Consider the following 17,596-nt stretch of genomic DNA (forward strand, 5'->3'; position numbering starts at 1 on the left):
CTGCAGTCAAAACTCTCCCTCACAAATCCATCTTTGGCTTTTTTCTGGAGCAACACTATGTTTTGTTTTTTTTGTTTTGTTCCAAGAAAGGTCATCCTGCTAGCAGCAATGAACAAATCCTCAGGGTGTAGGAAGTGCACAACAAAGGACTGAACATTTTCATGTTTCATACCAGTAAGGTGAATCCTGAGGTAATTTGATAATTAGGCTTAACATGCTGTATACTTCAGCTCATACAAAGCAGATAATGGTAGTGTAAATTTTTTGGCAAACCAAAGTCCTCCATCCTGTTCCTCTCTTTGTTTATTACCTGCACGTGCAAGCGAAACCACTGTGGTGCAGTGGTTAACAGTGCTGCATAACAGGTTATGGGTTTTCTCCAGTTACTCTAGCTTCCTCCAAAGATATGGTTTGACTGATGATTCTAAATTGGCCGTATGTATGAGGGTGAATGCTTCTCTGTATCTGTTGGGCCTGCAACAGACTGGCAACCCGTCCAGGGTGTATCCTGACTCTCACCCTGTGAGATCTAGGAACCCTGAATTGGATAAGGTTGCTCAGGTTTGTGATAGTTTGCTATGTTAGCATCTCTGCATATGACAGTTTTGACTTAGATGTTTCTTGCACACAATTGCGACGCAAACAAAGGTTTGGCTACCTTGCACCATCCTCATCCTCCAATTGTATTTGCAGACGACAAGGTTATCTCCACGTCTCGCCTAGTGGTGAAGTAGATGAGGGAGAGCCATTTTACATGTATAGAAAGGGAAATGAATGAGTTACGGTAAGAGTTTTTTTTTTGTTTGTTTGTTTTGTTTTTTAAAAAGGTCCACTTATGGCCAACATAGTTGGTAGGTTAAAGCATTTGTTATTCTTTGTTGTTTTGACTGTTACAGTTCATTGGTGTGTCTCTCAGCAACAGCAGTAATAGTTGGGCCCAGACAGTGAGTATTATTGAAGGTGGATAACTCTACCTTAATGAATACACGTAGTTACAAGTGTGAGTCATGCAAATTTACACTAGTAGACTAGTGGAATCCATGAATAAAAATATGCAGTTGCAAATGAGCGTAATGAGTGCCCTTAAAGCCCCCCCTTCCTCCCTCCAATTGTCACATAGACTTGAATGGAGGAGAAAAACCACCTGCAGCCAGTGCGAGCTGGTGGCATTCAGTGTGTGCTTTCTTTTGAAGTTGAAGCCACAGATGAGGTTGTATTAATAGTTCTACTCAGTTGGCATAGCTCTCAACACATTAATCTTTGCAGCTCTGTGACCTTGTTTCCTCATTCATCACTCTCAACTATGCTAGTAAATCTAAAGCACACAGTTACAGTAGGATCCATGCATTAAATAAGAATTGTATGTGTTGTACCACATTATCATATCAGTACATCAATATGTAGAGCTCATTAACAACTCAAATCTTGAGAATTGTGTTTTTGATCAGTTTCTTTTAAGGCAGTGGAGTTCTCTGCCTGATCTCTTGCTGATTTAATTGGTAAATGGTCTCCTGGCTAACTGGGTTTAGCAGAACTAATCTGGGATCAAGTGTTTCACATAGTTTGACTGCTTTGTGGAGGGCAGATGGGATGCATACACATACGCACATAAAAACAGTGAGCAGTGGAGAGGGCCAAAAATAGCACAGCTTTTTTCTTTCTTGTTGGTAGGGGGCTGTTTAGCCAACGTAAACAAGAAAAATACTGCAAAGACACTCTTAATAAGGCAGAAAAAAAACTAGCTACAGGGAGTGCAGAATTATTAGGCAAGTTGTATTTTTGAGGAATAATTTTATTATTGAACAACAACCATGTTCTCAATGAACCCAAAAAACTCATTAATATCAAAGCTGAATGTTTTTGGAAGTAGTTTTTAGTTTGTTTTTAGTTTTAGCTATTTTAGGGGGATATCTGTGTGTGCAGGTGACTATTACTGTGCATAATTATTAGGCAACTTAACAAAAAACAAATATATACCCATTTCAATCATTTATTTTTACCAGTGAAACCAATATAACATCTCCACATTCACAAATATACATTTCTGACATTCAAAAACAAAACAAAAACAAATCAGCGACCAATATAGCCACCTTTCTTTGCAAGGACACTCAAAAGCCTGCCATCCATGGATTCTGTCAGTGTTTTGATCTGTTCACCATCAACATTGCGTGCAGCAGCAACCACAGCCTCCCAGACACTGTTCAGAGAGGTGTACTGTTTTCCCTCCTTGTAAATCTCACATTTGATGATGGACCACAGGTTCTCAATGGGGTTCAGATCAGGTGAACAAGGTGGCCATGTCATTAGTTTTTCTTCTTTTATACCCTTTCTTGCCAGCCACGCTGTGGAGTACTTGGACGCGTGTGATGGAGCATTGTCCTGCATGAAAATCATGTTTTTCTTGAAGGATGCAGACTTCTTCCTGTACCACTGCTTGAAGAAGGTGTCTTCCAGAAACTGGCAGTAGGACTGGGAGTTGAGCTTGACTCCATCCTCAACCCGAAAAGGCCCCACAAGCTCATCTTTGATGATACCAGCCCAAACCAGTACTCCACCTCCACCTTGCTGGCGTCTGAGTCGGACTGGAGCTCTCTGCCCTTTACCAATCCAGCCACGGGCCCATCCATCTGGCCCATCAAGACTCACTCTCATTTCATCAGTCCATAAAACCTTAGAAAAACCAGTCTTGAGATATTTCTTGGCCCAGTCTTGACGTTTCAGCTTGTGTGTCTTGTTCAGTGGTGGTCGTCTTTCAGCCTTTCTTACCTTGGCCATGTCTCTGAGTATTGCACACCTTGTGCTTTTGGGCACTCCAGTGATGTTGCAGCTCTGAAATATGGCCAAACTGGTGGCAAGTGGCATCTTGGCAGCTGCACGCTTGACTTTTCTCAGTTCATGGGCAGTTATTTTGCGCCTTGGTTTTTCCACACGCTTCTTGCGACCCTGTTGACTATTTTGAATGAAACGCTTGATTGTTCGATGATCACGCTTCAGAAGCTTTGCACTTTTGAGACTGCTGCATATTTTTGACTTTTCTGAGCCTGTCAAGTCCTTCTTTTGACCCATTTTGCCAAAGGAAAGGAAGTTGCCTAATAATTATGCACACCTGATATAGGGTGTTGATGTCATTAGACCACACCCCTTCTCATTACAGGGATGCACATCACCTAATATGCTTAATTGGTAGTAGGCTTTCGAGCCTATACAGCTTGGAGTAAGACAACATGCATGAAGAGGATGATGTGGACAAAATACTCATTTGCCTAATAATTCTGCACTCCCTGTAGCATCATAGCTGTGTGAGAAATCGTTGTGCGTTGAATCTGGAGATTCTGCTGAGATTAATTTCTGATATTGGATGCCACCAGCTCTACTTTTTGCTCACCCAAGTTTTCCCTTTGATTTTGTTATGTAATTTTCCCACCTTAGATCAGCTCTAACAGTGGTGAGCAGTGTGAGCAGATGTATTATTTGGTAAGAGTACAGCTTTTTTTCATAGTATGTTTTGTAATATTCTGTATCTCATGAAGGCGAAACAGTACAGGACTTAGTCTTAGTCTGAGCAGGATAACCCATAAACCGGCACCACAGTGTTGCAGGATGTGCTGGAACAAATCAAATCTGTGGCATTTACAAAGCACAACTTACAGGACTTGGGTCTGCATCTGCATCTTGGTTGCCAGATAACACAGGGCACCTTTAGAGGCTTCTGCAGAGCCAGGAGATGTTTTACTACATACAAAGGACAAATAGGCAGGGGGTGGACTTAATGTTTTGTTTCATCAGTGTATATGGCTGATATGATGTTATCAAATCTGACTTTAAAAGGCCTAAGGGTTGCATGCCCTGCTCTGTATCGCAGGACATCTCTGTCTGTAGTGTCAGCTTAATTCTTAAGCTGATAGATGCCACTGCATAACATGTTAAATAATATTGATGTATAAAATTGTATTAATTGCCCCAGTGGGACCTCTAGAAAACTTGTGTTCAGGGAAATTATTAGATGGGACTGTGTTATTTATGGGAAGTTACCCATTTAAGCCTTGGCAGATAGAAAATGTGTGACTCCTTTTGACAAGCAAAGCTACAGTAACGTGACAGATAATTATCTTTTTATTTATTTAATTCATGCAATGAACACACAAAATAAGATGGTGCTATTGGAAGCCATAGTGTCTGCTGCTTGTTTTGTGATTGAAGATGGTTTTTTTCAGCTATATTTTTGTTGTGTTGCTGCATAGTGAGTCAGTAATCTGCAAATTACTATTTAAATAATTAATACACAACAAAAAGAGTCAGGGGTGGTCCAGGAGATCTCTCTGACTTAAAATTAACCTATAAATTGAAAGGAAAAATATCTGCAGTGATTAACATTCTCATCCAGGTTTTGTATCACGCTAATGTGTTGTGTAACACGTGTGTAAACAAACTCTAAACAGACTCCAGGCCCTGTTTAATCACACAAAGTGTGACACAGTGAAAAACCTTCCCCTTTCCACTTGGGCTTTGCGCATACTTCACATCTGTCCGATTCGGTGGGTCCTTTCTGGCTTTGTCCGTGTGGCTACAGTGTTGTTACTGTCCTGTACTGTACCTGTCTCCCTCATTATTGAGGAGGCTGTGAGATGGATGACTTCACTGCTGCGGTTCATGTATGCTGAGGCTCAGCAGGAACTTGACTCCTGCGTACCTGCAGGCCCTGGTGGAGGATTGTTGCCGAAATGCACAATGCAGTATTCAAGGCCACTCCAGTAAAATATTGAAGAGAACAGTGTGCTGACAAAGGTACATCCTGACAATGATGGAACGGTTATTCTTTTACTCCTCTCTTTTTGTACATTCACATCCACTGTGCAGTATTCATGTTTTAGCGTGCTCATGTGACAGTTAAGACAGAAAACTTTGCTTTGTAATACGCTTTAATGCACCTGATGGAAATGTTTACTTTGCATCTCATTTTCTTAATATAGTTGTGAACTCTAAAATCATTAAATACTCTGGAGCAAACATGCTCCACTGACAGTTTCAGTCAGGAAACTGCTCTTGGTGTTGGTTATCTCTGTGATGCCGCACAACAGCGTCCCGAGGGGCAGTTTTACTCATGCAATTAAGAGGCAGTTAATTGTTGATGGGCTCCAGTGGTTTGCCACAGTAGACTTGTACTGCGATGCAGCGTTAGGACACATGGACTCATTAGATCACGCTCTCTTCTCCCTCATGACAAACTTTGTTTGTTTATAAAGCAGGAGGCTCCTATATGTGATGTCATCTTGCTCTCTGATTTACAGTGTAACACGACTGCCAGACTTCACTGACCCAAACGGATCATTTTAATGAGGCTCTTCGTAGAAACAAGTGGAACACAAACGGCAAAATACACAAACTGAATTTTCAGTGTTGTTTGAGCTCACCCAAACATTTGATGGCTTAGAAAATTGAGCTTTTCTCAGAAACCAAAGAATAGAAATAAATAGACTCCATGAGCATCTATGTTGGTTTACTGACCCAGAAGTCGAGCCAATATTGTTGGATGGTAGTGAGCATGAAAGGTAAATCCTTAAGCTTAATTGTTTTGTTTTTGTTTATGTGCTAAACAAGTGTACAGTAACTGACTTAGATAATGTACGATAACAATGAGGTTTCAGCAGCTTTAGTCTCTGTTTCTGAACTTGGTGTTAAGAACACATTGAAGAAAGTGTGTTGTTAGTTACTGCAGCAATTTTATCAGTGCTTCACAGAACACCCACTCACATGCATGCACAGTCCCACTTGTTACAAGCAGCCATATAAAACGCACATCTACACACATGCACACCTTTGTCTCCCTCTCTACCCCTTTTTCATTTCAGCTCTTCTATACAGCCAGTCTTATAAAAATATATTAGATAGCCTCCCACATACTTACGTTGACTCCTGCACACGTTACATCATCTCTGCCACATTTCTTTTATCTTTTTTACACTGCCAGATTATCTCGTGAAGGTGTTTGACCAGAAGCAGCACGTTTGGTTTTGTATTTTTAATGTCTTAGATCAGAAAACTCTGAAGTAATAAAATATTGTAGTCGTCAGGTTTTTGCAGACCAGAAGAGATGGTTTGATTTCCTTGTGAAATGATTATATAACAGTGCTCATAACAAATCTGTTATGATACTGAGGAACCACAGGCATATTAGAAAACTTTAAAAGCTTGCACAAGCAAAAGCTTGCACAAGCTAAAGACCTAACCAAAGCTGTGATTGTCAAGCAGAGGGGTCTGTCTGGACTGTGATTGGCTCAGAGACGCCAGCTTTAGGAGCAAGTTGTTGTGTGTAGTCAAGCTTCCGCATTGCTGCAGGGGATTTTAGTCAGATGGCGGCTGAGGGATCCTGGTGTGCTGTGAGAAATTTCAGTGGATGTCATGGTGGGACTGCTTAATACTCACTTCCTGTCTCTGATTCCCCCCCCCCCCCCCCCCCCCCACCCCCGGACATTTTGGTGAGCACAAACACCTTCTCATTGTCAGCTCATACGTTGATGTGCTTCGTTAGCCATCCCCTCAACATGTGTCAGTGCTGCACTATGTTATAATAATAATAATGGATTGCATTTATATAGCGCTTTTCGGGACCCCTCAAAGCGCTTTACAATACCACTATTCATTCACTCTCACATTCATTCGGGCAAGTTACAGATCCATACAAAGTCTTGTTCTTTCCAGCTTCTGTCACTCCACTGCAGCAACAACCTAAAGATGAGAGAACTCTAGTGAAGCTCGATAGGGTTTTTTGTTTATTTTGTTTTTCAAACAGTCATTCCTGAAAGACTGTGCTGGTCACAGCCACTGCCTGAGGACAAAAGATCATAAATCACTGCCACCTCAGTGCGGCATTAGTTTTAATGTATTTTCCTCTGTTTTGACAGAAACCTCGGGAAGTCGGGCTTGCGGGTATCCTGCCTTGGATTAGGTAAGATCACAAGACAAACTGTTTGTGCGTGCTGTAGACTCAGTATGACAGACCGGGGAGGCCAATATAAAACCTGTTCTCTATACAGAGAGAAAGTGTTATTAAACAGAGTGTGAAAAAATTGAGTTTAAGTATGTCAGAAAGAACAAAAAGGTTCTTATTCTACTTGCATGTTTGTGTACTAATTCTCTGACCCCACTTCTCTGTCATTCCCTTTAGGAACATGGGTGACGTTTGGTGGACAGATAACAGATGAGGTGAGAGCAGATGCATTTTGTCAGCTTCTATCCATCAAAGCTTTGGAATGGAAACCCTCCATATGATCTGAGATATCCTAGGTTGCTCAAGAAGCCTATTTTTACTTTTCTGACAGAGTCAACAGGCAGACTCTAGTCCTGTGAAGCCAGCTTCATAATTAAAATTTACTAACACCTCACATCAGTGGTCTCACCCCATCATTTCCCCTCTCTGTTCCTTCTCCCCTGTTCTCTCAACAGATGGCAGAGCAGCTGATGACTCTGGCCTATGAAAATGGCATCAATCTGTTTGACACAGCGGAGGTCTACGCTGCTGGCAAGTGAGTATATCCTGTGTGGCGAGTCACTTAGGAGTGAGTGGTAGCAGCAAACATTACCAAACTGCTAATGTGTGATTGATTATGAAGGCAAGCAGAGGTTATGTACTTGCAGACTCCAGTCAGGTGTTTGAGCTATAGTGGTGCACAAATATTCCACATTTAGAAGTGATGTAATACAGAGTCAAGGTGCCAGCATGTTGTCTTTACTTATGGTAACTTACCAATATGCCAAATATCCATCTCACATTTCCTGAGAGCACTGAATTGTTTGTCTCCTAGAATACATAAAAACTGTAAAGCAGAATTTCTTTAAAACTTAAAATCTGGACAGTCGTCTGAGGAGGGGTTCTCTGGGTGACCTTCTTTTTATATAAGTTCATTTAAATAAAAGACAGAAAAGACATGACAATCACAACATTACAATTTAACATCGACATCATATGCAGAGGCTTGGAGACGTTCTGCAACAGTCCCAGGGTGGATGAATTTTCTTTTGGTGTTACAGGATTCATCTCTCTTTACGTATATTTTCCACGTGTATCTTAATTGTTTTTTGTTTTTTACAGCAGACACGCTAGAGCTGTTTTGTGACAAAGTGCATTCTAAACAAACTAACCTTTATTAAATGAATATATGACGATGGAAATGCATAAATGTTTTATTTCCATCGTTTATTTTCACATGGTTTGAGGTTTAACTGATGCTAATAATTATGTCGTCTCATTTTACCCTCTTCTCAAACAATAGTTTAATGGCATTCAGCCTCTGGGTAAGCTCCACAGTATGTTTATCTCGATGAATCAACTCCTCATTTTCTTGGCTATTATTAAAGGAGGAGAAGAAATTAATGTCTGCCTGGCCTGCTTTTCACAACGAAAAGTGCCATTTGTCAGGGTTCGGGTATTCGTGGCATAAATTTAGGGGATGGGCAGTGATGATACTTTAACCTCAGAAAGCATGTTGCTTTATTGCTGGATGTAGTGGATGTTTAAATTCCAGTATGGATTAGTCTGGCTTTGTAGTAGCCTGGGTGCTGTGAAATAATCTAAGGGATTATCCTTTGCAAATAGTGTCTCTTATTAACGGGAGCAAGTCTCCTGTTTAAATCCTCCTGAGATTATTCTATTTTTTCCATTATGTTTGGGGAGATGCATCAGAGTCCCCGTGTCTCAGAAAGGGAAATCAAAAGATAACAAAAGAGGAGAAACAAGCTGTAGGTCTCAGTGGTTGTCCTCGTTTCGCATCTAATGCCTCAGCAGCTGTGGTCTGATGCACGTCATCACACCACGATGTTAATGTTTTGGGGAGTTTTCAGCAGTCTTGTTGATTTATTCATGAGAGAGGTTGATCTTTGACACAGAAGCAAAACCAACTCTGGCTTTGATCATCGTGCTGCCATAAACCAGAACCACACTTGAACAGAAAGGACAAGCCTGGCACGTGCAAGTGTTTGTGACAGCACGTCACACAGCTCGAAATGTGTTGCACAGGTGTTAATCCTGACAGCTTCCACTGCAAAGCAGCACCAAGGAGCTTATATTACACACAAACACACGAGAAGGAGTCGAACAAATCACACAGTTTGCGCGTCATAATGGAAAAAGCTTTCATGTGAAGTCCTCGGTTGTGGCTTAGGATTCTTTCTATCAGTCGGGCTTGGAGGATGTGAAGTGGTGGTGTTGGTGGCTGCACAGTCAGCTGCTGTGAAGTCGATTCTGTGTGGTGAGCTTGGACAGATAAATAAATTAGATTTGTAGGCTGTTTGTTGTAGCTTAGCCCTCAACTAAAAAATTGGTCACGGAACAAAACACTGAACGCACAAGAATATTCAAATATTGATTGTGATGCTTGATTAGCATATCCATCCGAATACATGAGCTACTGTTTCTGAGAAATATAAACAAATATGTCTCTTTGCACAAACAAATGTGTTGTGCTTAACCCATGTAGCTGCTCTTATCAGCAAGCACACATGGCACGAAAGCTTTTCAAAGTATGGCAGTAATTGGCAGAACAGAATTTTAGTCTTTGTTTTCTCTCAGGCTCAGAGGCATTTTGCTGGAGATCAATATTAAATGTGTGACATGGTGAAAAACAGGTGGCATAAGCCCTGAAGAATGTGAAAGTAATAAAATATAAAGAATCCATGAGTAGTGCCGCATTACATCATTGCTTCCTGCCCTAAGTCAGAAAGCAACTCAGCATTGAAATAAAGCAAAGCTTTAATTAATGGGTGGATGAAGAAAGGCAACCTGCTCGAGGCTCAGTGAACCTTATGTTTGGTCACTCAAATTACTCACATTTCAAAGGGGCAATACTAAGAGCCAGAAACACACACACACACACACACACACACACACACACACACACACACACACACACATCATTGCTCTCAGGGGAGTGTTCATTGCTCGTTGTTTAAAAAAAGATGTGAGTCCAGCTGGCAGAGGCTGAAATCACTCGGAGTAATAATGCAGTGTCTACTGTACTTGGGCAGCTGCTGTTTGGATCAGCAGAATGTACAGAGGCACAAACACACGAGTGGGGAGGTTGAATATTTAATTTAATTTATCTTTTAATAAATGGCAAACAAAAGGTGGAGATAAATGGTACAAAAATGTTATGCAGGATTTAATATTCAATTGAAACAGAGACAAAAGCGAAGCAAACAAACAAATGGCCCCTGAATATTAAAGTAAGGCTACATTCACACTGCAGGCGAAAGCGCATCAAAGCCAAAGTCTTTACATTAAGGGCCATCAGTCAAACAATATTGTTTGGTCTGGGTCTAAACAGAGCGCGTTGTGTGTGATGTCTTCTTTTGCGCATGCGGGCTGCTTTGAGGGTTCACACTAGTTTGCTGTCACATTTTATTTGTAGTGTGAACAAGCAGACAAAAAAATCGGATTTGATCAAAAAATCGGAATTGAGCATTAAGACCTGCAGTGTGAACGTAGCCTTTAATCATTCATACATGCATGCTTTGCATACATATAGTAGCAAGTGGTACACATGAGCAGGACTGGTCATAGCTGTCGAATATTAGGATGCAGGGGAAAAAAGGAAAAAGGGTACAGCACTACAAAGTTTATTATGTGCTTATAATCTAATTTTTTTTTGAGTTATGATACATAATAACCCATGGTTATCAATCATTGGTGTATCAATATAGTTATGATTTTAAAAAATACATAAATATGAATGATTTATTTGTAACTGAAGTGCAGATTTCTAGCTGTAATTTAAGAGATTTAACAGAAAATTGTACATTAATTGGAATTGCTGATGATTTTATACATTGTTTCCCTTTTTCAGAGGCCTAAGGATAATGGGCTAACCTGACAACTGATCCTGCCAACTTTGTACTTAATTGTTGTTGCTATTATTCTTGAAAGTTCAAACAAATTTAAAAGTAATTCCAGATTTACAAAAGTGTTCTTCCACTCAAAAATATAGGTACATTTATGTTTCATACAGAAATACCAGGATATTCAAGTAATGTATAAACATGAAAAGGTTTCAAAATTATTCTTTAAAAAAAAACAAACAACTTGCACATTATTCGACTTTATACAAACATGGTTGTGCCATTCTCTTTGGTATCAGCTGTCCTTAATACTTCCACATAATTAGAGCCAGCTTATTATTTTCTGCCAAGTAATCTTGTATTGAAATATTTAGGTTAGGAATTTACCATTTGTGGCCTCTTGTCTTTTTTGGGGGGTTGTGGGTATGCCATTGTGACTCTCACTGCGATTTAAAATGCGTGGATGATCAATCTGCTGTGTGATCTGTGCAAATCTAAAACTCCTAAACTTCTTGATATTCTTGATATTTATAACCACCTCTGTAATATTCTTGATATTTATAATTGAGCTATTTGTAGATATTAGTTCCATTTCTTAAATTTGTAATATCTGAAACATATTGCACTATTTAAATAGTTTAGTCTGTTACTGTTACTGTCTTGGAGCAACTGTAACCCACACAGTTTCCTCGGGGATTAATAAAGTATTCTGATACCTTAAACTTTTGCACATTACTGAAACTGTTCAGACTGTCACACTGACAGGAGCTGTAATGTGCTGTGCTATGGGTAAATTGTGGTCCTTGAATTTGTGCACAAATCGGATACTTGCCGTAATATTTGAAAACTGTGTCAATTAGAGGTGCTAGCTGTACTCATCGGCAAACGTAAACAAATCTTAGCTGGCATGACGCTTTTTCTACCTCTACAGCCAGTTGGATTTTATGTGAAACTGTGTCACAAGGAGGTGTCTCATTATTTGTCAGAGGGAGCTGGAGAGACATCCTGCTGACAGGTTTCTGCCCAGCCCTAATGAGCCCCGTGTTGAACGTAATGTCACTCATTAGCACCCCTGTGGCTGCTAATGAGTGACTTGGTGGTGGCTCGACAGCACAGCTGGGACCGGGCGAAGAATTGGACTGCGTTAATCAATTAAATAATTAAATCTTGAGACAGTCGGATATAAGTGCTCATATCATTTCAAGACTATCTATTATTTTTTAATGTTTTTTTTAATCATGCTCTCTTTCCATCTGTTTCATAGGGCAGAGGTGGTGCTCGGAAACATCATAAAGAAAAAAGGATGGAGGTATGATATGAGGCACACTTTAATTGCATTTTGTATTTTTTTATTTATTTTATTTTATTTTTTTTAATTTCCTTCCCAGCCATCTGGCCTAATCTTGTATCATCTCGTTCCTCTGCACATATTGGGAGGCTTGTGTGTTGTGAACCGGAACAGTAAGGTGGGGAGATGAAAGATTAATGTGGGCAGCCTTGCCACACTCCAGTGTCTCCTCCTCAAAGATGATAAATAATGGATGAACTTCTAGTGGCTTGTCTTCTACTTTGTCGGTCCTGTATGGGTATTTGTATAGCTCAGGTTATATCAGATCAGGTTTATGTGCTCGCAGCACTCATTCACTGGCATTGTTTGCGTTCTGGCACAGACACCGTTATTGTAGGATGTGTGCGAGAGTGATGCTGATAGAATAAGGTAGAAACGCATGAATGACCTAAAGATTATAGTTTGTGCATGTGCATAAGCAACTCCAGTGCTTTTTTTAATGTAGTTCAGCATGTTTGCTTGGCAGATGTTGTAACAGATGTTTGCTTACTTTTTTTTTTTTTCTTTCTCCAGACGTTCGAGTTTGGTGATAACAACAAAGATCTTCTGGGGTGGAAAGTAAGTTTCATCCTTAACTCTGCTGTTTGCCCAAATGGAAAAACTACCCTCGCGTGTAATTTTTCTCGACTTGTTTGATCCTGATGCTCCTGGTAATGGGATCATGTGTCATCCAAACTGATCTGTTGTCAGGTGCTTTCAATAAAGCTGGAAACATCGCTCATATTTCATAAAGGATAAAATGAAATTATGTTACCGTCCAGGAGCCGTACCAGTCACATTTTAAATAATGGTGTCAAACACACTCTCATTTCTTTTGTATTTGTTTTCATATAGAGCGGAAACTGAAAGAGGTTTATCCCGAAAACACATTATAGAAGGTAAGTAGCAGTGCTGCGTATTATTGGATTAAATGTTGACACTTCAACAACAAAATTAATTAATAGCTTTGGGTCAAGGGAATCAAAGCTTCATTTTAAAAACTAACGCCTCCCCTGGAGTTATTGGAAAAGTTTTGGCTACAGTCAGTAACCCATTTAAAGTAGAGCTGGGCGATAGAACGATAACGATATGTATCGCGATATAACTTTTACTCGATAGAGAAATTAAGCTATCGCGATAGACCTCGCCGCTCTTGTCCTCTTAAAAAAAAAAAAAAAAAAAAAAAGGTCAGCCGATCCAAATTCAGTAGCGCAGAGCCGAACCAATCACAGCCGCAGTGTCACGTCGCGTCACTTGTTACGTACAGCACAAGTGCCAAGCCGCACATGTGTTTGTTTGGGAAGCAGCCAGCAGGTAATGGAGCCAGCGCATAATGGAGGAAATGAGTGTGCCGACTAGAAAAATCAACCGAGCGTGACCGAAGAGAAAACAGATGATGGTTCCAATGCCGGAGAGATTGTCGAACGGAAGAGCCATAGAAGTTCCGTAGTGTGAAGGTATTTCGGCTATTTCAAGTCTGACAAAAAACAGAATAGCGTGCACTGTAAATTGTGCCGAAAGCAAGTCTGGAAATACAATAAACTGGTGCATGCGTCACACTGTGCGCCACGTTATTGTTTCGGTGAAATGAATTTCTACAATACTGTTAATTCTACTCTCTGCAGTGTTTAAATGCTTACATATACACACAGTTACTGTCCCTCCACACATACGACTCTGTTCTGCTTCTATGCCCCAGCTTTGTTTACTTTTTCCCACCGAGGCTTCTAGACTTCTGATTGGCCAACATTTCTGCACGGTTAGGAATCTAGCGCCACCTGCTGCTTTGGCATGTTCATAGCAGCGTTTTCCTTCATTTCTGCCTTTATGTGTGGACGGGATTATTTTTTAAAACGAAAACGGAAAATCTCCGTTTTCAAAAATACCCGTGTACGTGTGGACGTAGCCTCGGTCTCTGACTGGAAGCGCTAATTCGTCATTCGGCTTTTGTCAGACTAAAGTAACTGTTAAAACTGTTTGAAAAGCTAAGCTATACAACAAGGAGAGATTGAGAATTTTCTTTTAGTTCTCAGTTTATTTGATATTGACAAAAGTTAGTCAGTTTTGTCTGTTCTTCTGTAAAACAAACTAAGATTTATTTTTAGAATTAATATTTTGTTTCTAAGTGGAATTGACAATTTAGTCTGTTTCATTTGTTCTATTTTGAAACTTAAACGCTTTAGCGGCTGCCTTTTGTGTAGTTTGCAATATTTGCCTTTATTTATCTGAAAAAGTCTCATGTTCCTTAAGTACATCTACCCTGTTGAACTTATTATGGGAAATAAATATTTAAAAACAAGCTGCTGATTATTTCACATTTTACTTGTGAGCAACGGCACATTTAAATCTTACAAATATAGTTATTTGGCTTATATCGTGATAGATATCGTTATCGCCTGAAATGAAAAAAACATATCGTGATATGAAAAAATCTCATATCGCCCAGCTCTAATTTAAAGTATGCAGTTTGATAATCCTCTGCACTACTTTTCTATACACTTTGATATTTGCAGTCACAGTACCATTGCTGCTCAACTGTGGTTCCTATTTTCCAGGTTTAAAAGCCTCTTTAGAAAGACTGCAGTTAGACTACGTGGATGTGGTTTTCGCGAACAGACCGGACCCTAATACACCAATGGAAGGTAGCAATTCTATTGTCTCTACCCTTTTTCTGCCTATTTATCACCTTTTTATCACTTGTTGTCATACTGTGCTTAGAGAAAAGGCATTCTTTCTGTCTCTATGACGACTGCAACGTGAAGACTCGGATATACAAATCTCTTGTAACTGAAACATCTATTTTTAAATGCTGCCTGTTGTCCTGGTGCTTCCACCTCCACACTCAGAATGAGGATGGATGCGGATGCTGAAGACCTTTAAATGGCAGAGTGCTAACTGTGTGGGGGCTCAGCTGGTCACACAGTATCCATCTGCTCCCGTGTTATAGTTCCTCTTCGGGTTGTAGTCCGGTCAGGGGCCATCTCTCTGCCTTCAGTTTGCTACTTCACTCAAGCTGGCTCTTCCAGAATACTTCAGGATCTTGTTGAGCAGAAGTAGCTGGTGTTGTTTAATGTAAAGGTTGAGGCAATTCTTACGCCCCTCTGCCCTTTAGAGATTGCACACAGTTCAAATGGGCAGTTTTGAATATGCGTCTTCCAATCTGTAGTGGTAAAGCCATCTGGTGTATTTTATGCTGGCAGTAGCTGAAGGGGTAAACAGGGTGAAGAGGAAGTGAACAGCTACTGTCAGAGTAAACACAGTAAACCCCTTAAGACAAGCACACACTCCCAAGATGAGAGGCTTGGTCTATTCGACTCTTTTATGAGAAACAGTGCATCAGTGTGATGGATTATTGATGGGTGATAGGGCCCGTCTTATTATATGCGTGTTCCTTCTCTTGTCTGGGACGCTTCGATCGCTATCTGACATTTTTTATATTTGGTCTGCAGGCGAACCAAACAAGTTATCACTTAGATCGATAAAAAGACGGAAATTACAGTCAGATAACGCAAGATATTGCTCAACAGCACACACACAAGCTGAGTTGGAGCTCTGTGATTTAATTTCTCACACGTGTTACACACACTGCACATGAAACACTACAGATGATTATCTTCATGCCACCTGGCTCCACACACCATTTGGGATAAGCATCTTTCATCAGAACTGCCGTTGAAACATGACCAACCCATTCAGGCCACCTTAAGAAAAAAAAAAAAAAAAAACCACCACCACCTCAAACAGGAGAGGCAGCAATAAACATCTCAACATGCTGGTAGCACCATCTACTCTGGAGTCGAGTGTTACATAAGTTGAAACAGCCGCAATTTTCTTTGTGACCATTTATTACACGGCGTGCTGCGGGGGAAAAACTTTTTCTAAGGTTTATTTTTTAGCACCTGACGGCTCTTTTTAGCTTCTCATCTGTAAACACTCAGCATACTATTTCACGTGATTCAGTTGATTTAGAAAAATCTCAACAGGATCTTCAGCTTTATTTTGAAAGGTTTATGTGGAAAATAAACAAGCGGACAGCGGAGGCACACGACCGTCGTTGTTGCTAACGACAACGCATAAGAACAGTCGTTTGTCCGTCCATAGTGTGGTTATATTAAATATAAGAGAAAGAGAGAACTTTAAGAAATTCTACAGTGACCATCAAAACGATGAAAAATATTGACGTAAACAGTTTATTTTGCAACACCACAAAACAAACGATAGCATAATATGAAACGATAGACGTTTTCATATCGTCATCTTATATATATCATTATATCGAAAAGCCCTATTTAAAAGCAATAATAGTTTGTCACTCACCTACCTATGTAACATCAAATAAATACATAAAAATAACTGCTTTCACCTACTACTCCAGCGGTCCCCAACCTTTTTTGCGCCACGGACCGGTTTATGCCCGACAATATTTTCACAGACCGGCCTTTAGGTGTCGCGGATAAATACAACAAAATAAAACTAGTACCGGTACCGAAAAAAAGAAGATTTATTCATAACAAACGTGAAAAGACCCAGGAAAACTGAGTTAACGATAAAAACGATAACAAAATAACGCTGAAAACCATACATTTCACACCTGAGCCTCAACTCACGCGGCCCGGTACCAAACGACTCATGGACCCCCCGGGGGTTGGGGACTGCTGTACTACTCAACTCACTGGATAACGATTTGTCAATTACAAGTCATTAGCATTCGCGCATGTGCTGGGTAATGTACCTTTCTGAAACACAGAGACCATAGACTTCTACAGATGATCTGATATCGTCGTGTTGGTGTTGTTCCTGGAACAGCATAGTAAATGTTGTTCCAGGATCAACATTGCAAGTGACCAATCACATTCTTGTGACGTTATTCTTTGGCGCGCCAAGCCATTTGTGCATTTATGAAATTCCAATGTTGCAAGGACAATATCAATGCTGCATAGTGTTTATTAAAGGGTTAGGGTCAGGGTCCGCTGATCGGCGGACAGAGGCGGTTTCTCGCAGCTTAAGTACAGTTTTTTTTGTTTTACGGCGGTTTTTCCCGAAGTCGCAAAAGTATGACGTCACAACATTCTGATTGGTCACTTGCAATGTTGATCCTGGAACAACACCAACACGACGATATCAGATTGCGCGACTTCTACAGGGCTCAGTCTTTCAGTATCCACAGCTTTCGCCCCCTGATGCCCATTAGAGTGAATTTAGGCTTAGGCTACTTAAGGATCAACCTTTGCTTTTTAGACCTGGAAGCTACATCTTTTATGCTGTCTGTGGTGAGGAGAGAGCCATATCGTTAATTTGTTACATAAAATGTAACAAATTAATTAATGTTACATAAAAACAGCTTGTATAAAAGCAACCAAGTCAAACCAAAAACTGCTTTAAAGCTTTGCCTAGAATGAGGGTTAAAGGGCTTTTCATCAACTTCTTTGATGCTCA

At 40.3% G+C, this 17,596-nt stretch overlaps 1 protein-coding gene across 6 annotated transcripts in view; it reads left to right on the plus strand.

Moving 5' to 3' along the window:
• Positions 1–17,596, plus strand: part of kcnab2a (potassium voltage-gated channel subfamily A regulatory beta subunit 2a) — a 99,558-nt gene that overhangs the window by 67,425 nt on the left and 14,537 nt on the right. For all 6 annotated transcript variants that reach the window (XM_026167683.2, XM_080301786.1, XM_026167685.2 and 3 more), the window contains 7 exons: positions 6,906–6,949; positions 7,169–7,206; positions 7,447–7,526; positions 12,098–12,142; positions 12,695–12,739; positions 13,016–13,059; positions 14,716–14,802. In XM_026167683.2, coding sequence (XP_026023468.1) covers positions 6,906–6,949; positions 7,169–7,206; positions 7,447–7,526; positions 12,098–12,142; positions 12,695–12,739; positions 13,016–13,059; positions 14,716–14,802 — 383 coding nt within the window. The remainder of the gene's footprint in view (positions 1–6,905; positions 6,950–7,168; positions 7,207–7,446; positions 7,527–12,097; positions 12,143–12,694; positions 12,740–13,015; positions 13,060–14,715; positions 14,803–17,596) is intronic.

The sequence above is a fragment of the Astatotilapia calliptera genome, chromosome 5 (assembly GCF_964374335.1).
Source record: "Astatotilapia calliptera chromosome 5, fAstCal68.1, whole genome shotgun sequence".
Lineage (NCBI taxonomy): Eukaryota > Metazoa > Chordata > Actinopteri > Cichliformes > Cichlidae > Astatotilapia > Astatotilapia calliptera.